At 40.8% G+C, this 27,365-nt stretch overlaps 1 protein-coding gene across 8 annotated transcripts in view; it reads right to left on the reverse strand.

The window, feature by feature from the left end:
- The window catches only part of coro2ba (coronin, actin binding protein, 2Ba), a 46,635-nt gene that overhangs the window by 13,699 nt on the left and 5,571 nt on the right, over window positions 1–27,365 (reverse strand). For 5 of the 8 annotated variants that reach the window (XM_040136088.1, XM_040136072.1, XM_040136080.1 and 2 more), the window contains exon 4: window positions 3,684–3,884. In XM_040136088.1, the coding sequence (XP_039992022.1) occupies window positions 3,684–3,884 (201 nt within the window). Of the gene's footprint in view, window positions 1–3,683; window positions 3,885–6,707; window positions 6,841–19,494; window positions 19,624–20,660; window positions 20,743–27,365 lie in introns of those variants that run through there. The other 3 variants (XM_040136097.1, XM_040136116.1, XM_040136107.1) reach the window with 3 other exon arrangements.

Genomic DNA, 27,365 nt, shown 5'->3' on the forward strand with positions numbered 1-27,365 from the left:
ACATCCCTTGTGTATGAATATGAACATTGTCTACCACGTGTTGGAAACATCCCTTCTACATATGCCAATAAGCCATGTACACTGTAAATGACTCTAGATGACTTTCGAATAGGAATCTATGCATAAACCAATCTATGCATTAAATAGAGCACAGTAAGTCCTGCTGGTATATCTCAGAAAATAGAAAAAACGCCCATCACAATATCACAGAGCCCATAGTGACATCTAGAAAATGATTAGTTTTGCCTGGCTAACAGTTCAAAACCTAAAGATGTTTAGTTTACTATGACAGAAGAAAAAGAATAGCAGGAAATCCTCAAAGCTGGAGTCAAAGATTACTTGGCATTTTTGCCTGAAATGTGACCCAAAATGAGTTTACATTATCGTTGACAAAATGGTTGTCTTTCGCTGTCGCAGCAGTGATTCAAAAAGCACCACACCCTCTGCACTCTCTCTGTCTCTTTGTCTGAGGTGATGAAGAGGTGTTTGTGACCTTATGTGTCCTTGTCTGGGCCGGCCTGTGTGCCAGGTGGTGCCAGCGGTGGTCCTTCCGCTTGCTGATGGCATCGTCTGGGGCGGACCATATGGCTGTCTCGCCGGCTGTCATCGTGACATGTCCTGCCGGGCTCACACCTCGCCATTAGCCGTGCTCGCCACAGATTGGTTTGTTTATCTAATGGAGCGGGAGGAGCTCATTTCGAAAGCTCCCAAGTGTAAGGGTGCCGTCAATAAAGAAGGGAAAACTGAAAAGAGATTCCTGATTTCGTTAATTGCTGATATCTTCAACCTTGTTTGAAAACATGCAAGTCCAAATCTCAAGCTTTCCTGTCATTTGGTCTTTTTTCTACCTATTCTGAGTCATCTCATATATACGTGGCACACCACAGACTGCTTCTGATAAGGACATCTAAACTAAACAGGACAGGCAGCTATTGATTTTGGTTAAAGTGTGACTGGTGACATCACTCTGCGTACCATACCTCTGTCTAATTAAGATTTAACCCCAGTCATGGATTCAGCAGGTTGGTTTACCTTAGATAAACTACTTTTCATTCCACAGCTGTAGCCTAACTGTCACACATTTTGCATTCAGCGGAATGTGCATTGTATGCAGTACCTTAACAAATATACTGAAAATGTATATATGCCATTACATTGTTGTGTGTTTGGAGCTGATTGACTGATTTCAATTTTAACATTGTAAAGAAGTCACCACTTGCCTTTAAAAGAGGAAATATTTTCAGCATAAACAAGAACACAGATCCTCTTCGATATGCTGCTGTAAAGAATGCGACATTTGGAGCCTCATATGAGACCATCTCAAAAAAAATACTTTTACTGTTCATCCCTACGTTAACTGTCTTATACAAGGGATCACTTAAGTTTGATGATCTGTTGTTTTGACAAGAGGGTGCTGCATGAAACGGCAGCCACCGTCCCATGGAAGCTGTCATCTGTGCTGCGGCTGATTATGATAAATGCCATTTCTGAACTCGTCAACTCAGCAGAAACCCCGGGAAATGCTAAAGTGCAATGCTGTGACTTGCAGGAAATCGATCAAGTTATGGGCTTGGAAAAAGGCATTACACTGCATGAAAACTACCACAGTAAACTGTTAGGTAATGTGGATGATATTGTGCAATAGGTATGTTTTTATTTACGATATAATCAAAATATGTCGTTAAACAGAAGTGAAAAAAACATGAAGAGAAGATTTTCCAGTTGTTTAGTTGATTATTTCAATTTTCTTGAGATCAAGTAATCAAAACACCCAGCTGACATCCAGAAATGACCACCTTTACTGCCTTTGTACTGTCAGAAAATAGAGTGAGAAATAAAACTACTACTAATATCGGCTTTTCTTGATAGTCACTGTACTGATCATCTATTAATCGCTCTCTCAGTAAATCCTGTATAATTAAATGATACTCTACTACATACATATATCATTGGAGTTACAAGCAAGCCCCCTAAGCAGTCACATCCGAAACCAGCCAATAAGACCTTCTCTTTCCGTCCATGCAAGCTACCATTTGTAAATGAACACTGAGCCAGGAAGGGTTTTCTTTTATTATGTGATGCCGTGCCACTCTCTTTCAAATTCAAACGCTCAAAAAAAACAATTAAAATGAACAAATTTCATACACAAAGACCGCTGCTTAGTAACTGCCTGAAGCATCACCGTTAAGAGGTGTAGGCAGACGAAATGAAAAGGTCCCTTTGCTAAATGAATTTATGAAAGGTTATATCAAGTGATGACGTGTGCCCTTATTTTTTTGTATATAAAATGATCATATCATAGATTCATATCTTAAGATTATAATAAAAAAGGCTGACATCATTGTAGCACGTCACACCAACTATTTAATTGCCTAAATTGCAGGGCACACACACACAGACAGCCAGTAGTCCGTCTTTTTCCCCGACTCAACGCCATAGCTCATGATAATGTAAAGTAAAATATAGCTGAGGTCTCCCCTGCTTCAGACAGCAGAACTGCTTGGCTCGCTGAATGCTTCTGCCTGACAGCTTGACTCGGCCCTGCCCGGCAGCCAAGAGCTTTTCAAGTACCCTGGCAGAGTCTCTCTTAAAGAGGCAAAGCACTTTACTCTTTTCTCAGGCCCACAACGTTATCTACAGAGCGCAAAGGACAGCATAGCCTGTTGGCAAAATGACTCCAATATTTGTACTGCACTGTTGTCAATGCAGTGGCACATTAAAGAACGCAGCGATAACCAGCGTCCAATAGGAAACTGCTCTCTCCTGCTGACTACATGAGCACCTCAAGTTCATCACGGACACATACAGCAAACTTTAGAAAACCATTCTACACTCTCCATACCAGGCCCAGTAACACCACAAATCAAATGTGAGCAATGGAGTTTTCATGCAAATGCAGCTCTTGGAAAAATGACTTTCCAGACAATTTATCTCCGCACTGTCTGCATAATAGGAAAATGTGCAACTTTAAGGCTTATCTTCCATAAACCGAATACCAAAATCTGCATTGTTGATTGATGAATAATCCAGCAAAAGCAGTGAATCGGATTTTACAGAATGTGAGGAGAATTTCTCAGTGAGAAGAAACGCATTCCCTTCTCCTACATTATGAAAAAGAATTCCACACTTTCCGATACTACACTGCTCTTTTGTCGGATTTATGGGCAATACCACCGTGCCCTTATGCGCTCCTATTGGCAATCCCGTCACAACTTAGCCTTTAGATTCTGACTTGGGGATTTAAGGCTGGCATGCTCTGCAATAGCAGGAAGTGTCTGTGCTTCATTTATGGGGAAACAGCTCTCCAACTTCGGATTTTACTATGCTGTGAAGTAGCTGAACCCACGGTAATTTATAAAGCTACAGAAAAAATGTAGTGTCTAAACCCTTAAAGAATGTATGCTGTATTACACAGCAACATCCTACAGTAAATGCTCACTGTCAGTTATTGAAGCTAACTATACATTATGTACATTTTGACAAAAGTACCATACCCAAATACTCAAATGCTGCCAGACTTGATGCCTTTTTTCAGAACTAACAACAACAGAGCATTTTAAAAAACACAATAGTATCAGATATCCACTCCCACAGGCTGCAATGAGGGGAGGACCCCATTAATTTTTGACCCCGGTTGGCATAGCGACAAACAGCAGGTGAAGAGTATAACAGTGGCTAGTTACCTGGGATACAGGTATAACAATGAAAGAGCCCCCGCCGGCACTCTCAGTGACGACTGCGAGGAACTTGGAGTTGACGGCACAGAAGTGGTTGTCATGGACGTTCTTGGTGATGGGGACGCCGTCGAAGCAGTGCTCCCGGTTGGCTACTTTTCCGTAGACATTTCGAAACTTGGAGCTGCGGTAGGTCGGACGCCATGACATCTGAGAAGACAGAAAAAAGTGCTGAGGATGAACCTGTCCACTGCATATACTACAACACTGACAACACTTTTTTTTTTGATAAGCGATTGATCGTTTAGCGAATAAAATGTCGGAAATATTGGAAAATGACCATCATAATTTCCGTGAGCCTGAGATGATGTGTTCATATTGCTTGTTTTGACCATAAACGGCCCAAAGCCCAAAGATATTCAATTTACAATAATATAAAACAGAGAGAAAAACAGAAAAGCCTTGCATTTTAGAAGCTGGATACAGTGAATGTTTGGCAATTTTGCTTGTTAAGCTTGTCAGTTCCTTTTCTGTTGTTTGATGAACTGATTATTTGCTTCAGGACCTTTCTACTTGCACTTAAGAGTCTCAGCACAATTCTTTGCCAGTTCTTATTAGTCCATCTATTTCTCCTCCATTAAAAATGACTCGGTGTATAGTTTAAGAACCAAAATCTACAAAAGGATAATGGCTTAAACCTGGATTGTTACTGAAGAAAGTAAGTGTCCCTTAATAATATGATTGTGTATTGTGGTTAGCTGTTGTAAGTTATAGCTCTGCTGTAGATGAGACCTCTGCTTTTGCCACTGTACCATCTGGTTAGCGTGTAGAGATGAAATGAGTAGCAATTTTAACGATGTGTGCAGGCAGACTATAGAAACACACCAGGATGAAATAACCAAGCTAGACAAACATGAATTAAAATTGCAAGGAAAAAATGATCTTCTTTCTTCTCCTATCTAAGTACTGTTAGGCGCCGGACACGATATTCTCATAATGATGATCGTAAGGAGAGAGTCAGTGAGGTTTAATGTCACATTCTCATTTACCCAACCCACAGTTGCAGGGTGGGCTGTCCCATCTGTGCAGACATGATAACAGTCACACATGCAGTTGTGGGAAATCCTCCAAACTGGTCATGGGAGTGAGACTTTTGCAGGGTGAAAAACTGTCTTGACAGTATTTCATGTTGTAGTAGAGCCAGTGATTAATGTGTCAAGGAGGACAAGCAACAGTAGAGACATTTGTTCCAGATAACGTGAGCACAAAAAGGTATAACTTCGTATGAGAAAAAAAAATAAGTAAACTTGCATAAACCAAAATGGCCAATCTCTGACTAGCACAGCACATTACAGTATGTGCTGTTGTTTGTCACTCTGTATTAGTTCACACGGGATCTTGTACAACAGAAAGGCAGCCATTGTTTGCAGCCACTACACACAACAAAAGAGAAGTGGTTATGTTTGACTCAAGATGCTTCTTATGTTTGTCACTTCACCACAAGAATGCATTGATTTTAGTGTGAGCTGGCTCTGCACAAGAACCCAAAAGTTAACTCAACCACAGGAAGTGGATGTCAAATGACCTTTGTCCCATAAGAACATAAAATTGTGGGAATTTCTTTCTAATGAATGTGGCTACAACTTAAGAAATTGTCTGAAACCGGATCTGTTTATGAGCACAATTTCAGTGACACTGATGGAGACTGTATCAGTTAACGAAAGGAACTTTGGGGGGGGGGTGAGGATTTATGATTCTCGTCAGATCAGTGGCAGGAAATGCCGGATGACATCAGGCAATCCTCTATTCAGCATTGTTCCTCGGATGCGGAGGGGAACTGGTGGGAGTGGTGTACACATGCAAACAGAAACATCCCCTGACCGCGCTGCTGCCGCCATTGTCTTCCTCTGTCCCTTTCCGTCTCAAACCAGACTGGAGACATGACAAGTGTGGGCGATCTCTTTGCCCTTACTTCAGCACCTAATATGTGGGATCTGTAGTGACCCTGCTGTAGTGTTAGAGCATATTGAGCCTACAGTGCCACAGCAGTTTTTTTGTGTGTATGTGTTTTTAAATTTTACATATGGTGCTGAAATAATTACTTGATTATTTGATTAGTCAAGATAATTGTTATAGAATAATTATATTGCACTTTTTACTCCACTATATTTAACTGACAGCTTTAGTTGGTTAAAGTATATAGTGAGCTTATAAAACACAATGTATTTATAATAGATTTAACTACCTATTTTTCCATAATCAGCATCAAACAAACTTGAAACCAAAAGGCAAGTGATGCACCATAGGAATGAAAAGTATGCAGGCAAAAGAAGTTCAATTATAAAACAGATTCATATACGATTCTACTGTGAGCTGCTCATAAAAAAGGCCTCGCTCTCATCCCGTTGAAATCCCGATTGACTGCTCTGAAACCATGTCTGTGTGAGCAGCATAATGGCAGCTTGTTAACGAATTAATGTAGAACAGAAGAGCAGCGGAAAGTGGCCTGAGGGACGTTTAGTAGAGACTCGCCTGCTTTGAGCTCTCTTTACAAGGATGCTCATTCATTGGCCACTGGCGTATGGCACAGAGAGGATGTCTGTCTGCGTGCATTTGTGTCTTTCTTATCTCATGAGTGTTTGCAGCAGAAGAACACACATACACAGACACACAGACACACAGACACACAGACACACACACACACACACACACACACACACACAGTCAGTGGGCAGCAGCGTGAACATACACCAAAACACAGCAAATAAGAGAAGAAATGACTTTGTATCTGTCACCACATATCACAAGACGTGTGCTTTATGAGCATGATTCCCTCTAGGGTTACACAGTGTGAGGCCCTCTTAACTTTGCAGAATCTCTCTTTTTTTTTTTGTATATTTTCTCCATTCAAATGTTTTTATGCCAAGTTGGATTTGTAAAAAAAAAAAAAACCCTTCATATATACTATACATCACATATCTGAACAGCACTCTAATGTCATCATAATCACCTTAGTGAAAAATGTCCCCTTACCTTACCAGTGTCTTTACAGTGACACTATAGACACAGTGTTCCTGTGGCCTTCTCAGTTTGCAAACATCAGCCTTCCTTTCTAAGCAAGCCGCTAGGATCTCCCCTCTTCCTTCCTTCCCCTTCAAATCCAAGCAGGCGGCATGTGTGCGCTCTACCTCCTTCTCTCTCATGTTTCCCCCTCCTCCCCTTTAAACTCAAACTTCCCACCCTCTTCTCCTCCTACTAGCACTGATAGCTGGAGGGCTAGCCCCCCCCACCCCTTCCTGCTCTTACGCTTCTCTCCCATCCTGCCACTCAGTCAGCCCTCTGTCTCTCTGTCTCTGTCTGCCTCTACCACAGTTCAAGCTCCGGCCCAGCACAGTAAACGTGTCAGATTAGCAGCCATCCATCCTCCTTCCTTTACTCACTGTGTGTTTCGAAAAAGAAGGCCGTTCTAGCGGATTCCCAGCACCACCTGTAGTTTTTTTTCAGTCCCTCCGTCCTTTCCCCCTCTTTTAATCTCTTATCTCTAGCTTGTTTAGTCCAATCCTTCACTTCACAGGTATGAAACCCATAAGGAACATCTGCGGTTGTGGAGCTTGTTGCCGACTGCAGCAGTGCCCAAGGCAAGACGATAGCAAAGCTTTCACATTTTGTATTTTGTTTCCACATTTTCACATTTTGCTGAATGTAAGGAAAAAAGACTGGCATCTTACACTTAATCTAATAAAACATGGCTTTGATTTCATGTTCTGTTATAAAATGTAATTAACCCTGCTCTCAAAAGTAAAGTTTTTATGATCAACAATTTACTGACCAATAAAGTGTTACCAACAATGTATGAACATGGAAAATTAATCTTTGTTAGTATGCCCTTCAGGGTCAAAGTTATTTATATTGTATACATTTAAGAGCTGTATGTGATCCACGTATTGCAATTACTATGTTACCCTGGTCTGAAATGTGTCAAAGGTACAGGCAAACACTTGACCTTGTTGACGCAACGTGGAAGTTAATTTGAGCATCTGTGTTTGCTCATAATCATCAAAAATGGCTCCGTTAGGAACAACAATTACATTTTATAAAAAAAAAACCCTGACTAAGCCCCCTTGCCAGGAGGCTTATTTAAAGATTTAATAGAGCCAGAGATAATTGCATGAATGGCACCAGCTCCTAAATCCCTGCATGGTCCTCCCCGAGGATCCCTGAAGTCTCTGTCTTTCACTACAAACAGTCTGGGGGACGACCCCTGGTCAGGTCAGTATACCGAGGCAGGTGTTATAGGGAAAATTGCTCCCCCTGATGATTGTCTGTGTGTTTGAAATGTAGGTGGAGCCCCGCAGGTTCACTGTGAAGAAGGTTTGCCTTGGCCTCTTGGGTCAGTGTGCGTGCGTGTGTTTGTGCGCGTGTGTGTGTGTAGCTTACTTGTCTTTTGTCTGTCTTATGTGTTGTACATGTGAGTCAGTTTCCGTGTCTGTGTCTATGTCTGTGTGGCGGTTATCATATCTGTGTATATTGTCTGTTTGCAACAGTATACATGTACTACAGTGTTCATGGCTCTAAGGCAGACCACTCCAGAGAGCAGAGAGTGTTTTTTATTTTTTTTTATTTTATTTTTTTTACATCTTGCCTCAAGACACAGCTGCCGCATTCTCTTTCCTCCTCTTTTTCCAATTCCCTAAAAGCAACAAATCTTTTCTTAGTTAAAAACAATCATCCAAAAGACAAAACCAGCTGTGGAACTGCTACAAAAAACTAAAAATCCACTTTAAAATACTCATTTTCATAAGAAAAGCAACATCTCTTGACGTACTCTTCAGTCGTCCCAACTGCAGTCAAGCGTCCAAACACTTGGCAACACACAGGCTCATTATGAAGCATAAAAGGCCATTCAATCACCACCAAATCAAATCAATGGGTAAAACTATCCCAATCAAGATTTTCTCAGTGGTCGGTGCCAAACAAGGAAGTAGGACCATCTGAGCGCACATTCAGTAGATACCAAAGGCAAATCCGCAGGGCGACTGCGCGTCTTGTCACTCAGACCTACCGAAGCCCCTTCAAGCCACCATGTAATGTTCTCTCTCTTCCTCCTCTCCCTTGGCAGTGAGACTGTTCTGTCATGTATGATGACTTCCCATCTCTGCAAGAAGTAAATATCACAAAAAAGAGAGATATCCTATTGGCTCCTTTGGCAAAAACTACTCTCAGCGTGAAGTGGGCACTCTATTTCTGACTCATACAGGAAGTGTCACGGCTTGGCTGAAAGTGCTGAAATATTTTCTACACTGCCATAGCAATGTCTGATGGGACAATTGTGGTTATAAAAAGGCTTTTGTGTGCTGTCAAGTTGCTGATTATTAGAGCAAAGTATTTGAATTTTCTAGCTGTCAGCGGGCAGTCAGCATCAATGGTTGGCGTTAATCCTCTTCAGAGCGCCATTGCTAACCCTATTCTTCTCCAATACAATATAGTTACATAGCAATCTTATCAGCTATTTTTAAAAAAAATCAATCTGTCAGTCTATTAACAACAGTGTAGCCTTCCCTTATGAAAGTAAATAAAAGAAATGAAAATATGAAAACTAAAGCACATTTTTTAATCGAATATTTTACAAGATAGAGCTCTGCTGAGATTGCCTACAACCTACAAATAAAATGTATGCATTGCCAAGGGTTAAGATGAGGTTAATTAACTTTGCTCAATAGAGAGGGCCGAAGTGAACGTCTAAGTCTATATTTCAGAAGTAAGAAAACCTCATTCAAAACTCCATTGACATTCGTAATATCTCTAATTACTAAAAATTCAGCCTTGGAGCAGAGCCTCTCTCATGTCATATGGCTCACTCCATATGTTTGGGTTAGGATTATAAACATATTTTCAAAAAAAACAAACAAACAGTTTTTTGGCGGCCTTCTACAAACACCATTTCCCATAAGCCTAAAGACAGAAACAAAAGAGGCAAGTCCATGAGCGAGCTGAGGGGCCGCGGTTAGGTCGGATGTGTAGGATCTCTGTAATAAGAGTAAGACAGAGAGGAGCACACAAGAGATTACAGCTAAAACGTTTGAAATTTTGAATATTACGGATGTGGATGAAACCAAGTTACAATGACATGTACCCGTGCTGCCGCGCTTGTAAATTTTTATGAGGTGGAGCTGTAGTTTTTTCTGTGCTCACAAAGCAATCATTGTTCAGCTTTGTTAAAATCACAAAACTTTCCACTAAAGCTGTTGTAAATCATGAAAAAAAAATTTAAGCAGTCAATAAAGTAGAAGGTGACACCTCGTTGCGATGTACACTTGCAGGTTTCAATGACATAGACGCCTAAAAGTACACTTACAGACCAAATCTTCACATAAAAAAAAAAAAATCAGCTGAAACTGATGCAGACAGAACATGCATGCAATGTTTGCTTAAAGCATCACATACACAAAAAAGTAAACAAAAGGCACAACCAACACTGCAGGCGTTAGCAGCTGTGAGCAAGTGGCAAATGTAAGTAAAATAAAAACAGAACACAATAGATTTAGCACACCTGCTCAAGCAGCCCAAAGTGAATCAGTCCAGCTGGCTTTGTGTCAGATTTTCCAGATGGCCAGTTCAGGAATGTTGGAAAGGTAATCTTTTATTTGAGCCTGCATTAATTTCAATCAGTTGAAAAGAGAGGTCACAAGAGCTCTTGGAAATCACCCCAGTCCCCATTATGTTGCCCATTAATGTCTATTATATTGTCCCTGGAGTTTCTCAAACAATTAAAAAAAAAAAAAAAAACACAAGCTCGACAAAAAGACTCAACTCTAACACATCACATTTAATTGAACAGTAGGGTTGGGTTAAAGGGCAGAAATTTCCTATTATTCATGTCAGCCCTTCAACCAGCGATGGCTCATGCACGCAGTTGGCAGCTGGAGGGCAGGGGTGGTGCAAAACTACATTATACCCCCGCATAACAAGGCCCTTAAACTGGACATAGACCCATATCGTGCGTCTTAAAAAGTCACAGCGGAGCACTGGAGGTGCAAAAAAAATGTGAAGGTGCTTCATGTGATGATGAAAACATTTTTTAAAGAAGGCCGTCAGCTGTAGATTCGGCCTGTCGTTGATAGGCGATGTGTTTGTTGATGTTAAAGTTGTGCTTAGCCACATTTGTGACCCCAGCACTCTGTCTGACAGTCATTCAGACATTCATAGTCCCCAGGGGATGAATCACCACTGACTGTGGTGACCCCCTGACATTTTTGGTTCAGAGTGAAATATTTTGATAACTATCTGATGGATTTCCAGGAAATTTACTTCAGCCATTGAAGGTTCCTAGAGGATAAATTTAAATTCTTTTTTACTAAGTTACACAAGTGATCCTCTGACTTTCCCTCTACCGCCACCAGGGGGGTCAGTGTTTTCACTTATTTAGTGAAATATCTCAAAATCTACTGGATGGATTGGCACCGAATTTTGTAAAGACATTCATGGGTCCCAGATGACTATTATCATTGTATTTTAATGACTTAGGAGATCCCCTGACTTTTTCTCTAACGCCACCTTGGTGTTGGTATTTTTGTTTTTTATTGAGATAACTCTGCAAATAATGGATGGAAAACATCTATATTTGAAATTCATGGTTTCCTCAGGATAAATTGTAATAACTTTAGTGACTCTTCATCCAGCGGTCAAAAATTTAATGTGTTCAACACTTTGGTTCATGACCAAATACCTGCAAAAATAATGACACTCTCAGTCATCAGCCCAAGCTGATGTCTTGTTTAGTGCTAACTAGCAAATGTTAGCATGCTAACACGCTAAACTAAGCATGAACATGGTAAACATTATACCTGCTAAATATCAGCATAGTAGTTTTGCCAATGTGAGCTCGTTAGCATGCTGATGTTAGCACTTAGCTCAAAGCTTGACTGTGGTCTTGTTATGCAGACCGTGCCAGCCACTGCCTCGGCATGCAATAGCTAGCACAGTGGAGAGGACTACCAATGGGAAGCAGGACAGTTTGTCTTAATATTGTTTAAGCTAGTTATAATAAGGATTACTCTTTATACAGTCTTTGCACCACAGATAGAAGCTTGTTGAAATTGCAGCCAGCATGAGCCGTGGAGTGAGTGTCCACGATGGTAGGGCATTACTCTGTGATAATGACAGGAGATGCAGAAGCTCAGCTAATGGCAGCTCTTCGGCTTTAAGCCCCATTAAGCAGCAGCAGTGGTGGAAAGAGCACACTACTCAAGGTCAGGAAACACAGAAACCCAGCTGAAGGGCACTTATCAGAGCACAAGAACATGGAGGAGTGGGTGTCCCGGAATCTATCCCTCGTAAAATGAGTTTGTTGACAGCAGTGTTATCATCATGGTAATGTGATTACTATGGGTATACAGTATATAGTATATTCTGATATTCTCACAAATACTAGTTCTGAGTCTTTTCCTTCATCCTGCTTTCTAACAAAAAAAATATTTCACATTCAAACACAAATCAGAGACACACATTTTTTCCATTTCCACTTATACGGTCAGTCGTCCAAAAACCTGAAGAAAGGCCTAAATTATAATCCCCTCCTGTCCCTGAATTTGCTTTTCCCCCAGGAGTTTCTGCCACATGCTTTTTGGAGCATAATGATGTGAGCTTGGCCCCACACGCCGAATGACAGAGGGGGGAGGTTATAGACTCAAGGTGAAATAGATGTCCAGAGGAAAGACAGAGAAACCAGAGAGGACATGTAGGGCACAGTGACAAAAGACAAATTCAGCTAAAGGGAGGTGGACTCAAGGTGAAAGAGAAGACAAGATAAGAGGGGAAAAGAGAGGAGGAAAGGGCAGGGGCAGACCAACAAAGAATGATGAAATATTTATAGAACCGAAGAAAAAAGCAGACAGAGAGGGGGAGCAGAAGAGGCTTTTACCCGACAGAGACCTCCCCTCTGTCAAACCACCTGCGCGCACACTCAGACACACACACACACACACACACACACACACACACACACACACACAGACAGAGAGCAAACTAAAACTGTCTCGAGATGAACATTGTTATTTTCAGGATTTAGAAACTCAACTGTAGCATAAAAATGATTAAAATATCAATTTACAAGAAGCCTTTTAAGCTTTATGACAAACTTCGTGTAATTCCAATGAGCTGTCATGTGCTTCATCCTCATACCTGAGCTATGATTGCTATTATGTTTTGTTTTTTTTCCATTTCTATATTAAAATTTACTCTTAATACAGTTCTAATTGCTGCTGTAACCACTTGATGTTGATGCAGCTTGAAGGGAGAACTTGAATTTCCATTTTTTTACATGGTGGACATCTGTTTGTGCAAAGCTAGTATGCAAAGATAATTGAAAATTTTTTCAGGAGAAACTTTTACAGAAGCAATATTAAAGAAAGTTGATTTATGGGATACTACACAAATCTCATCAGCTCTGAAATGAAATCCCTCTGGTGGTGGTTCACACTGAGAAAGCCAAATGGAACCGAGCACAACACGCAGGAGCATGAGATGAAGGAGCACTTTCATCAGATTATTGAAACCCATCACTGAAGTAAGACCACAGAAAAGGCCCTGTGGAATGATTAATAAGTCGCTGAATTATTATTTCAGATCTGTTAAGAATCTGTGTTTCTAAGCTTCAAGGTGATTGCTGATGAAATACGTCGACTTGCAGGAGGTTGGATCATTGGTCATTTCGCCCAGACTGCAGGTGTACATGCTAACAATTTAGCCTTAAGTACGTTAAGAAACTGTGGTTGGCTGGGCTGCTTTCCCGTAAGATATTTTAATGGTGCTGAGGTGCGCCGTGCTCGTGTCTTTGTGGTGTAATTGAGTGTACCAAGAAAGCGGTGTCAACCTGTGGGATTACCGATGCATGCACACAGATCCACAGTATCTTGTGGAGACGATGTCGGTGCCTGTTCTCCTGTCAGTTGTTAGGTAACCATCCATTCCTCAAAGCTTAATCAAGAGAACCAAAAGGAGAGAATCAAGAGAATCCAAAAACTGTGTAGTACAGGTGCAGAATTGGCCTTTGTCACATAAGACATTTTGACATGTCACAAAGCACTGGTGTAATAATAAAATTAATGATGTTTAATTACATTTAATAGCCCTAGTTTCAGGTTCCTGTATTGTGCATGCTGGCCCACTATCACAAAGCCATGGCTTACTGGGACACATAACATCTGATGTTACTATTACTATGACAAGACAAACTTTCTGCTGTGAAAAAGGCCTAACCTGACAGCTGTGAATCCTAACAGTGCTATAGCAAACACATTTTAAAAAGAAACCTTAACCAGCACCTACAGCATGGGAAGATTGAAAAGACATGGCCAGCCACTAGTGTCCTTTCTCCATAAAAACTAATCAATCCATAAAAATAAATCCCTTTACTGGTTCAAGCACTGAGTCATCTCTACTATTTTAAAATTCATGTGATCTTTTCTCATACAAAGTAAAGTCTGGTAAAAAGCCACTTGTTCATCCAAACTGGATGAGCCACAAAGCTTTGAAGTTCAGAACCACAGAGACTCAGTACGCCATGCGCCCTTGCTCCACTATGTCAGCAACCAGACGGACCAAACACCCTTTTGGTATCTCTACCCTCTCAATCTCTCACTGTCTGTCTTGCTCTCTTTTTTGTCTCTCTCTTACGTCTCCTCACTATCTCTTTCTCTCGCTCCGTCCCTCTTCGCGGGACTGGAGGGATGAAGAGCCTGAAAAAGCAAGCCAAGACAGAGACCGGGGCCAAGCCAAGTGCCAGACCATCTGCCTGGCCAGGAACTTCTCCATTCCAGACAGTGACTGTCTGAACCTTGGATATGTGCTGCTAGAATACTGATCGTCCTTTAATTTATGTGATAGGCCTGGAAAGACATAGAAGAATATGATAATTAATCCAAGAAGGAACAGAATCAGACAGATCTAAAATCCCAGTTTCTGATAGAAAATAAATCAAACGTTCATCATTTTGGTGCCAAAAATTACATGTACATAAAGCAAACAACACTTTGTTTTAATATTTGACATATTACTTTGATTATTAAGACATAAGATAATTTTATGGGCCAAGCAAGTTTGTACATACAATGAATTTTAAATAGTGACTAAATGGCACCAAAAAAAAGGAGCTTCGCTAGTGGTCCCTAGAGTCTGCAAAGTGTTTTAAATCACACATTATGAATGTAAAGTAAAATGTAAACTTTGTTCTAAGGGTTACACAAACAGATAGGCAACAAATGGGTTCATCTATTTGTGGCCATGAATGTGCTCAGCAAATGTTACAGCAGTTACCTACTAGATGAGACTTATGAGATACAATATACAGTGTTGACATTTTGGCATAAGAGAGGCGGTAGAGGAAATTTAAGTGACTGTCCAGCGTCAAAAGGATTCATCCCCTGGGGAGCATGAAGCGGTAAATTCCATTGTCTCTCTGCTTTCTAGATTTCAATTTTTTTTCATTTTTTTTTTTCATTGGTACAGCTGGACATTTCGGCCATGTGATGGTGCTACACAAAATGTCAGGGATTCACCAGAAACCCGAGGAATCACTGTGTGACTGTGAATTTTTACAGAAAATCTGTCCAGTGCTTGTTGAGCTATTTTGGTCTGCACCAAAGTATTGGGGAGACGAGCCGACTGACAGCAGGTGCGGATGCCGGATACCAGGAGTGAAAAGCTTTTATAGAGCTATTTGTCTGATACGCAGGGCAATGAGATAACTAATGTCCTAAAACCAGAACCTCATACACATCAATATAATATCGGTGCACTAGGTCGGTTCTCTGTGATCTCTTTATGGTTACTCGCAATTTAATGGACTAATCGATTCACACTGAAGGTGGGTCCGTGGAGTAACTACAGGTTCTATGGAATGACATAAAGAAGGGTTCAGTCCATGAAAAAAAGTGACATATTATTAAACAGTTTATCATTTCGACAAGGTGAGTTGTGGTTTGCTGATGCTGGAAGAGAAACTGCTTCAATGAGTAGCCTGAGGAGGGCAAGAATAAAAATGTAGTAAAATTAAAGACAGCATGCCGTGAAATATTTTCTCCTTCTGTTGGTTCTGAATGATGAAACAGAAATGAATGATAGACATATCACAGTCTCTTATCGTTGGCAGCATACAAAATAGGTCCAATCTTTGAGAGACAAACAGATTACAGCAATTCTGGCACCTCTGCCAGCTTTAAAGTGGGGGCAGGGAAACTCCAGATGTTCCTATTTATTCAGGGCAGGGGTTGTGAGGAAAGACTCCTAATGGGTTTTTCTACCGATGTAAGCAGGTTGAACCACGACTGCAGCAATGGCCTGAAGTCATTCCCACAGTCAAAATAGACAGGGATAGAAATCAAGCCACTGTAGGTCATGAGTGGAGATGGTGACTGTACTGTTCAAAATCGGACAGGTGAAAGGAAGAAGGAGATCGTGCTCTTCACCTCTCTCCCCCAGGGTTTCTAACTGTGCACACACACGGAGACACACACTCCCAGACACGTGCAGTGGTGGTTAAAACTACTGTATAAGGAACTGTATGCACTCCTGCACGTCTGGGATCATTTCTCCAGTGTCTCTAAAATGCTGTCTTCCTCTGATTTTTGTTGAAATGCACGCACTCTCAGACACAGACACACATACACAGACAGACAGACACACACACAGAGAGAGAAAAACAGGCAGCAGTAATCACCTTTGCATCCATGTGAGAGCTTGTTAAGCCCCATTTGGAATGACAGTATTTCCATATGTGGGTGAAGGTTAATGTGCTGTGAATTTGACCTATTTCAGAGGAGCCACTCTGATGATGAGATCACCCGGGGAAAGCTAACCACAGGACTACAATATTAATGCCCCTGTCACTGTGCGCACATGTGCCTCCACGTGTTTGGTATAATTTTCCATTGTTGAAGAGGCATATTGTAAAGTTTATGTAAGTAAATGCCACTCACATGGCAGGACAGTGTTCGGCTAGCTAGCCGTATGTTGGATATCTATTAGACGGTCACTCATGCACATCTTTCTGGTCTGTTGAATTGATCTGTTTATTCCCAGCCTGTCAATTGGACTTCTACAGTACAGCAGGCTCATGTGTCCCAGTTTAAAATCCAGTTGTAAATCACAAACCTCATTTCACTATCCTCTATGGAGACACATATTTAATTTTGGATGTTGTTCCATAAGGGATTCTTAATTGGCACCATCTACTCCCTGCTGATCTGCTCACTTCCCGAGTCATACTTCGGTTTACTGTATAATCTGGATTGTCCTTGTTTCTGTGTATCCCAGTTTTTTTTTTAAATTTGTAACACACAAGACAAATAACAATAATACACAAGAAAAAAAGTCTTGTGTATTATTGTGTTTTGGAAGGATTAGACAGTAATCCTGTCAAACAGATCAAATCAGCGATACATATTTAGAGTCAAACCTGATCTGTATGTTACATTTTTAATGTCCCATCAAACAGTCGGGTTATCCTTTTATATAAGAGCACATTCAGCTGCCAGTTTATTACGAACACCTAGTTAAATCTAACACATACTAAGAACAATAGTGTTGAAACTGTTAGAGAGGTGCTGATTCATCTGTACGGTCATTTTAGAGGCTGCAGTCTGTGAACTGTTTCTGTTATTTTGTCTAAACTATCTATAGGATTTATTGCAGGACCGAGTTTTAGGTAGGTGTACCTAATGAACTGGCGACTGAGGGCATTTTCCTGCGTTACTGAAAATATTTAATTTGCAATGGTTTTCCGTATGCTAAACTGTAGGTAAATTTCCAAATACTGACTCATAATTTCCCTGGAGTATGACGCCGCGTAACGTTAAGGGGTAACGTTAAGGGGTAACGTTGATTTTAACAGAATCCCTTATTACTATTAAGAACACTGGTGTGGGAAAAAAAATTTAAGTAATCCAAGTGAGACAGGTCCTATGAAATGCATTATGAATGATGTGTGTGTTCTGGTAAAGCTTTAAATGCAAAGTTTGTCTTTTTACATTTGCGTTTATGTAATGCAGGCAAACCACATGCTCATTTTTTTTTTCCAATGCAGGCTGACATTTGGACAAATTAATATTAAACAAAGTACATATACAAATACGTTCTTTTCTATCTTCTTACATAAAAACTCATGTAGTCTGTCATTATTGCAAAGCCTCTTATCTACTCGGATTCAATCAGTGGCCACACAACACTCACTGACAGGGTAAATTTGAATTGAGAAAGGCAACGTTCACATCAGACCACATCAATGCATCACATACACACACCTCCTATCTACCAGAGACAAAAAATAGCCTATATGCAGTATTCCAGTCACTTATTACAGTTAATTACTCAGTATTCAGCACAACTTGAAACCAAAGAAAGAAGAAAGAAATCCCAGCAAGCAACTGCCAGACTTCTGTACAGGCTTAAAAAAAAAAAAATCACAAAGCAAAAACCAGTTCAAACCCCAGGTAGTCCATGGTCACAGAGTAGTGAGGCAAGATGGGAAGTCTCAGTCAATCCTTCTGTGCAGTTCTTTTTTTTTTTTTTACTAAAATCACAGAAATCAAGCTACTGTAACTGGGGAGTCTTAACGGCACAGAAGCACGGTAGCTGATATCATTAGCAGGACCTGAAAACTTGCTATCTCTCTTGGTTGTTTCATCTGAATGACATTGCTATCTATGGTTTCAACTGTGTGAAGACACAGTGGCTTCTATAGTTCACATCTTTCACAGTTTTGCGGTAGCATGAATTTACTGATCAAGGGATGCTAACCTCACCCAGCAAACCCATTGTATCTCTATGGAGTAGTAGGGAAATAAAATGGGGGTGTGTTCAGAATTATTTACAGACTTAAAGTAAAGATTAATGTTAAAGCTTCAAATCCCGTCTTTCTGTGATAAAGGGACCTTCTATAATTTAGCAAGCCTGTCTTTGCTGCTACCCTCAGCACCTTTCTGTTCAAAACCACAACCGCTTCTTTTCCCCTGACGCTGTGAAATACTGTCTTTTAGCCTTTAATACCCTGAGCACAGGAGTTCACGGCTCTTATTCTTCAATGTCAGGAGCATTGCCAGGTCACGGTCCTTATCTTGTGTGACTGACAGGAGGAAAACAGAGAGCGGTTTGTATAATACCTCTGAACTCAGCTGCATGGTTATGGTTAACTAATGTTCTACACAACTGAATATGGTAAAAGCAGGAAAACCAGACTGAAAAATAAGTGGACGATGTTCCAAGTGGCTGTTTTTAGGTGCCAGTCAACTTATTATGGCCTCCTACGTTTCTTTTTAATTTTTTTGCTTCTATTTTTACTCACTTCTGACCTCTTTATGTCTCTTTGAGGTCATTTTGCATCTCTTTTTAAGTAGTTTGATTGGCTTTTGTACAAGAAATGGTAACAGTCACTTCATACAGAGGCTCTGTTCCAGGGCCCCTGGGCCTGTACCCAGTAGGCCCGGCCCAGGTTCAATAAACCATCCATGCTCCTGTCGAACATTTTTGCGGGCGCATAGCTTCTTGAAATTTTTTGGGAAAAAGCATTATTTCTTAAAAGGTTAAACACATGATCTGTGCACAAAAAAAATGGGAAAAATCAATTTTGTAAACTAAAGGAGGCTTGATTACAATAACAATTAGCATGATGTGAAACGTAATTAACAGCATAAAACCTTTACATGTACATTCCATATGAGCTTATCAAGTTGCTACACCTGACATGTTGCTAAACAACTGCATGCTTGTACATTCAGAAGAAACAGAGCTACAGGGGCGACCCTTAGTAGTTCGCTTTTCTCCTCACCAGTCAAATGTGAGTCCAATGGTGGTTCATCCCTGATTTGGTCAGACAACTCGTGAGAAAACAATACGTCTGGGTCTCTTCCGCTTCTTAAATCTCTGGCTTTTTGTTCCCCACCAGCCAAACGTCGAGCTAAAAAACAATGAGGTAAAAGAAGCAAGGAGCTCAGGTCGGGCTGTGGATTCTCAGTGGGATCAGCTGTACAATACCAAACAACCCTTTACATTTTCATTTTTAATTTGAAGTTTTTCTTATTTAGCCATGACTACAGCCTTTCCTAAATTTTAACTTTCTTTTAGTTACATAACTTTACCCAATTATTATCTAAATCTATACCCAACATTGGCAAAAACGTTATTTTATGTGCCATTAATCAAGTTTTGCTGTGGATGATAGCAATGAAACAGACAGGAGAAGACACAGCACACTTCAACGTTAATTACCCATGTTTCTTTAGCAATGCCTTGAATCATGCTAAGTTTTGATCAGGTCTGTGCGTGTTTTCCTCACCCTCCCTTTTCCTCATCGTTTTTGACATGTATTACTGTCCTCCTTTCCACTTCATCTCCTTCGACAAACCATCTACGTAAATAAATGACCTGGTACATCAGCATAGGCCCAGCAAACCCTCTCAGTTGCAGTCCGCGCCCACGGTGGAGAAGCGAGGGGCAGGAATGCAGACATAGCTGGCTCTCAGTTGGCAAATCCGTCCAATAAACAATTACAAACAGATAATGTGCATACACTGGGTTTCCACAGGATTTCCCTGAGCAATGGGCTTTATTGTCCTCACATCAAAACTGCACAGACCTCCCTATCAAAAAGCCAACACAAGAGTATAAAAGTGTCTGCTTAAAGTAACTATTAACTAAACTAGAAACAAGGTTATAGCTCTCTAATCAAAATAGACAAAGGAACTCGCGGGTACAAGATAATGTCCTCGGAAAATTGCCTCAGGCATGTAAATTGTTCTTTTATAGAATTCTGCATGAGTGGGCAATTCGTCGGCATGTTTTTTTTTAATGCCATACAATGTGTTGAAAGTGTTATGGTGAAATTTTATCTCAAGTTATGATTCCACAAGTAGCAGAGAATAGTCCAGGTTTGGCATGACTGGGGAAGTACGAATTCTAATGTCCAATAATTTCTAAAGCGTCTTTGTTTCTCACCTCTTCTGTTGGACTGCTCCTTCGAAGACAGACAGGCATACCCACTGTGTTACCATGGTGACAGCCATGGAAATCCAGACATCTGGAATTAATAACAAATTCTCTGAAAATAAGGACCGATTGACATTTATACTGATGTCTCTCAGTTGTGATGAAAAATATCTGGCAAAAACACAGAGGGAAGAAGATAATAGTAATAGTTCTGTGCAGTTATTTCCAGTATAAATCAACCCCAGTGATGCAGTGTCACGTCGCTGCTTATACAAACGTTTTCAAGTACTTTTTAATATTATATACTTAGTATATACATGCAGAATGGTGGCTTTAATATTACAACTCTATGTAATATGTACAATGCCCTACCCTGCTCTAAAATAAATTTTTTATCTTGTCTTTTTTTGGCTTTTCTGTTGGTCTGAGGAGGATGCAGACTGCCGTACAGACCCCTGTGATCTGTAGGGAGCTTCATTGCTCCCACAGATCACCAGAAGGGCTTATTGCTCTGTTGCTTTATTTGCATCATGTTCAATTCCGCAGGACACCCCAACCAACCAGTAGGAATAACTAGTGCGGCAAGAAGAACACACTCTTTTACACGGCAATGGTTGAATCCCAAGTCTGAAGGGCCTCTGAGCTGAACCCGGGTCTCTGCAGCGCCCCCTGTGCCACCTGGCACCTGATCTCTCCAAACCTCAACTGCACTGCAGCCTTTATAAGAGGCTTATGTATTTATGGTTTATGGGATCTCCAAATGGGCTCATCAGTTTGTTTAGAGCAACGAACCAACATGGCTAACTACCTGTTAAATTAATTTGAATGCTGTTTGTGTATCTCATTTTTAACTGTTTTGAACAGACTCTAGCACAGATTTTAGCATGGTTATTAAAATAAGATCAGCATATATAAGGAAAGGGAACATCAGAGGCATGAGGTAAAAAAGAAGGCACATGAGTGAAGGAAATGAAAAAAATGAAGTATTTTGAGCTACAGAGACTAATCTCTATATTTACACTGCTATCAGTGGCCATAGGCGAAGTACAGAGCTGAATTTGACCCCGATGAACTCCAATGCGGATGTCTGTGTGTTTGTGTGCGTATGTGTGTGTGTGTGTGTGTGTGTGTGTGTGTGTGTGTGTGTGTGTGTGTGTGTGTGTGTGTGTGTGTGTGTGATAGAGAGAGTGTGGGTGGTAGTATCATCCTCTATGGACGTGCTCTCACTCGCTGCCCCACTCCACACTCATTGCTCACTCAGCTCTTCAGCACTGTCTCTTTCAATGTAGAATATACAGTAGTTCTCCCCTTCAGCATAATACACACAGAGATAAAATTCATAATCTGTATGTCCAAATCTGGCATGGATCATGTGCGAGCCAGTGCTTTGCCAGCATAAGGCATTTCAGTATGTCATACCTGACCACCATACCACGTGTGAGAAATAAACAATTCACGAAACATAAAGGCATCGGCATCAATGACCGAACATATCTGAAGCGTGAGTTGACATTGCACAAGAAATGAAACACAACACACCATACAGCACTGCCATTGTCAGCCTCCTCCTGCTTGGGAATGCGATGTGGGTTAAAACTACGCAAGCGGATTCCGTGCCATTCATCACGCTTCCCAGCCAGAAAGCCACTGTTTCAGTGGGAAGATGGACCACCCTGATTCTCACGGCGGTGGCACCGCGACGGCCTGCCCGGGTGACATGTACCGACCACTGCAGGTTCACATGGGCAACTGTAGTGATAGTTAAGAGAAAAATGAGAGAGCATTCCTTTCTCATTGACTCTGTTCACTAAACAGGATCATTTTAACTGGGAAGAGCTCGGTGTACTAAACGCCTGTTATTGAGTCATTTCACTTGCTTTGTGACTGCCTAAAGGAACAGATTGTGGATGATTCCATTTCAATACAATGTGGGTCTTATGGCCATATACAAACACACACATACATATACATATATACATACATACATATACACACACACACACACATATATACAGATACATACATATACTTACATATACACATATATGTATGTATATTATATATAATATGTATATATATATATATATATATATGTATGTACATAATATATATATATACACACACACACACACACACACACAATAACAATTCCACTAAAATGAACTCATCTCTGTCATAAATAACGCTGTCATAGATAGATAGTCACCTTTACTTATTTCCACTGGACATTCTGATATAACTAACATCCTTACAGTTGTTGCAAGCCAGTCAGTCTGTTTCAATGTGCTGAAGCCAGAGACTATCTGACAAGAGAGTGTCACTATAATTCTGGTGTAATGGCTTCAGGAATTTTAGGACCCTCTAAACAAGAGAGGGACTTAGAGAAAGAGAAAAAAAGACACACATAAAGACAAAGACAGACACATAGCGAGGCATAAAAAAGAAAACAGATAACTGCAGCTTTAAGGTGTAATACAGAATCAAAGCCAAAATGATACATGTAAGAGTAGACAAGAGACAAGAACAAATTAAAGATTTCATAGTGATATGTATAACATTTGTCGAGTGGATGAAAGGATGGAGAGGAAGGACGGAAGGACGAGAAAGGAGAATTGCTCAGAAGGAAAGAAGTGGATAGATGGAGTGTTTTAATCTATCTAGCGGAGTGATTAACTGCAGAAACTCTCAACAAATAATTTCAGATAATACGATGTCACAGTTTCTTCATACATTCAAAAAATTCAAATGAGGTGACATAAATACGTTTTTTTTAATGCAAATGAATATTCTCCAAAGCTCTTGAAGAAACTAAAGCTTTTTTGAAATTAAGTAATTATCTGAGTGCTTATGCATTGAATACCAGACTATGAGCATTTATCACGGTACAAAATACACATTTTTTTTACTCACAATCATACACTTTGCACATACAAAGTAAAACACCCATCTGGCTCAGTGCACTTACTGCCTTGTCCCCAGACTCACAAACAGGAAACACATCCTATGTCCTGATTCTACACACACACACACACACACACACACACGCACACACACACACACACACACACACACACACACATTCAATGAGATGTGCACCTAATCTCAGCTGGAGGGGAAATGAGGATGCTGGTAATGGTCACCCTCTCCTGTGTCTTTATTTCAGCTGGAGGATGTTCACAAATAACTTCCCATGATTCCATCCTCTTTTATTTCAGCAACCTCCCAAAGGGGACTCAAAAAATGAACACTTTTATCCAACAAGAGCCACAACAAAGCTTTCCCCTGTGCACTTTTTCGCAATGAATCCAAGTCATACTTTAATACTTTGGTGAGAAAGTCACCTATTGCGAGAGTCTGGATTGTGTGAATGCATTTGCAGTCGAGGAATGATTTATGCAGTGTGACAAGGAAAGAAGAGTTTCCCAACTCTTTTGGAAATGGACTTCAGGCTTTTCACACACACACACACACACACACACACACACACACACACACACACACACACACACACACACACACACACACACACACACACACACACACACACACACACACACACACACACACACACACACACACACACACACACAGTGATCAGGGTAAGGAAGCTTTCTGACAGGCAATGATCTCATGAGATCTGAATGTCTTCCTGTGGTGAATGCTTTTCTGTGGCTTTCTTACAACTATTCCCCCTTTTTTTCCTCCTTTCTCTCACACTTTTTGTCCCCCCCCACACACACACACAACTTTCTCTCCCCATGTTATTCTTTTATCTGCTCCATTTAGAGTGAACATAAGAAACTAAAAAAGCTTAATTCTAGATTTACTATTCTTAATCTGCTGTGCTGTTGTGTATTTTTCCCTACTCCAGGAATCACAGGTTTTGGGTTGCTAGGTTAGCAATTTAGCTCCCAGTTTTATGTGTCAGTCTGTGTGTCGGTGTGTGTGAGTGAGCGTGCGGGTAAACATTAAGCTTGACAAATGGCCATTGGTCTAAAGCAGGCTCAATTAAGATTTATGGTGGGCGAGGTGCCCAGAGTAACGAATTTAGACAGTTTGAGTGGGGAAGTGCCTGGATTTGTGTGTGAACGTATGCACAGCCTTTTGAAAGCAAATGCTTATTTTTACATTTTGATTGGACAAATAAAAATCACCATAAAAGCATATAAAAATAAAGCAGGATAGTCATTGAGATTTCTCAAAACGTGCATATCTTGAAACAAATCTTGAATCGTTTTACGCTGTGAGGGCCTTAACAGCCTTACAGTTAGCAGCACAAGCTATACCATAAACATGCTGAAAATAGCTTTCAGATGTCTCTCCAACCACATATGTGTGCCTGGCATCAGAGCAGCATGGGCGTCCTTCATAACTGGGGTGTTTGCATATATGTAATTGCAAACACACTTAACACAGCTGGAATGTAACTTCGAATTATGCAGAATTCACGTCAGTAGGTTAGTTGTAAAGCCTTTGCTAGAGAGAAACATGCATGCGCCTTGTGTGTGTTCTTGTAATTTGTGATGACTGAGTTTTATATCTACAGTTTCAAGACATTTTTGCAGTAGGAGTACATTTGCGTGCTCCTCCCATCTTCAACAGTTTATTTAAGGACTAGGCCTTTAGTTTGGGGGTTAAAGTTCGGATGGTTAAGGTTAGAGTTATGAGCAGGATAATTAATTAGGGCATTGCAAGTACAGTAATACAGAGTGTGTATGTGTGTCGTCCGGGAACATTCGTTTATTATCGCATGGACTCCCTTTAGTCTTAGCCGGGGAGCATCTTTGTCTCAAGGAACATAAAGGGGTACTCCAAAGGTCAGTCTCCCCCTCGCTGTCTTGGTCGCTCCTCCTTCAGCGTCCCTCTGTCCTTCTTCCCACCCCCCTTCCCGGACCTGGCACACTGCACTTACTGTGGTATCCAACCAAAAACAACTGGACCGTTTAAGGGGTCGCTGTGCAAATCACAGCTTTCTGATCCAGGGGGTATTCAACAGAATGGTCCAAATGGTCTGTACAACTATTTCTATGCCAGCAATTTGCTGTTATGCTTTGTGGCACATTTGAATAGTTTGCTAAATGCTCAGAAAATTGCTTTGAATATGAAACAGAATTCAATCCTTCTGTGGTTTTTATTGCCTGAAGCCTCTGGCAGGAGGTTGTTCGGCAGACGAAGGACTGGGTGACCTCAGTCTTCTGGAGGGGTCAGTTTCTTTCACAGAGCAATCCCACTGTGGCCATTGTGCCTCTCCCATGAGCCCTGTGGCCTGAGAGCGAAACTTAAACTGACGGGAAGGTAACTCAGGGCAACGATCAATGCTAGAGCCAGCCTCTGTTGCCCCCTGTGTTGCTGGAGGACACTGACGTGGTCTTTTATGGAACGAACTGAAAGGCGAATAGTCTTACTGTATGGGTTTGTTGTTCCTACTCTTATCTTATGTCATGGTAGAATTTCACTTGCCTTCTTTGTGATCAATTCAAGCCTTGTGGACGCAGACACACATTCACACAGTTTAAGGTCAAAAAAACAGCAGATAAATAGGTTTGGTTTTTTGCCGGTTTCACAAAATCTCTCCTACTCTGTGCCAATTTAGTAGTAATGGAAGTTACCATCCACCTACACATAATGTGTCTGCCAACTCCCGCCCATGTCCACACACTCATGTATGCACAGACAAACACATAATCACAAAGCAGATGAGAACAGAGTGTGCGGATACAGTAATAATAACCTCATGCCTTGCCCTGATGTGCCAGCTGTGTTGGCAGTTTTCTGCTACACCACCGAGAGCAGCATGCTGTATGCAGCACTGAGCATCTCACTCAAGAAAAAAAAATTCTTTTATTTTCGTTTCAATATTCTAGTCTAAAGGATTTGGAGCATCAATAATCTGTAGATAAGTTACAATAATCGCAAGGTAACACTGACAAAAATAAAACAAGACAAGTTCACTGTGATGGATTAACTACCGAAGCTCAAGCAGACTTCAAGTACTTTATATGCATGATGATTTCAGTGGAAATAAATGGAAGTGACAGGCTGGAAAGGTAGAAAAAAAATGTCATTGTCTAAATAAGCATTAAAAAAAAAAATGCCATTACGCCAGTTTGACCTTTAAGGAAAAACAGGTCAAGAGGGGTTTTCTGTTGACTGTCAGTAGGTTTTGCAATACAGCCTTCAGAATACAAACACTGAATAAGTTGAGTTAGAATAAATATTTGTGGGGTGTCATGGAGGGCTAGTGGACTAACATGCATACCAAGTAACTAATATCACTGAGTCAAGGGTCTGTGTTGCATGACATCCTCCATCTCTCCTACTGTTTTGATTGCGCTTTGATTCATGAAAAGTGGTGCATTGTCCATTTCCTTAGCAACTCCTCAGCAGTGTTACAAGTCCTTGCCCCCCCCCAACACACACACACACACACACACACACACACACACACACACACACACACACACACACACACACACACACACACATGCGCAGCACTTGGCATAGTTACACACAGAGGGTAGATTCTGCTCATAAACCTACAGTACAACAACATCATCCTGCAATTTTAGGGATGCGGTGCCCTCAGGTATTTTACTAATCATATTAGGATTTTCAATTTGAGGTATTATTGGTATTTGGAAGCAATATATAGGATAAACCTCCAGGCCCAAACAAAAGACTGCCAGTAGACTAAAGCGTTGGTCTTAAAAGGCT

The sequence above is a fragment of the Xiphias gladius genome, chromosome 1 (assembly GCF_016859285.1).
Source record: "Xiphias gladius isolate SHS-SW01 ecotype Sanya breed wild chromosome 1, ASM1685928v1, whole genome shotgun sequence".
NCBI lineage: Eukaryota > Metazoa > Chordata > Actinopteri > Istiophoriformes > Xiphiidae > Xiphias > Xiphias gladius.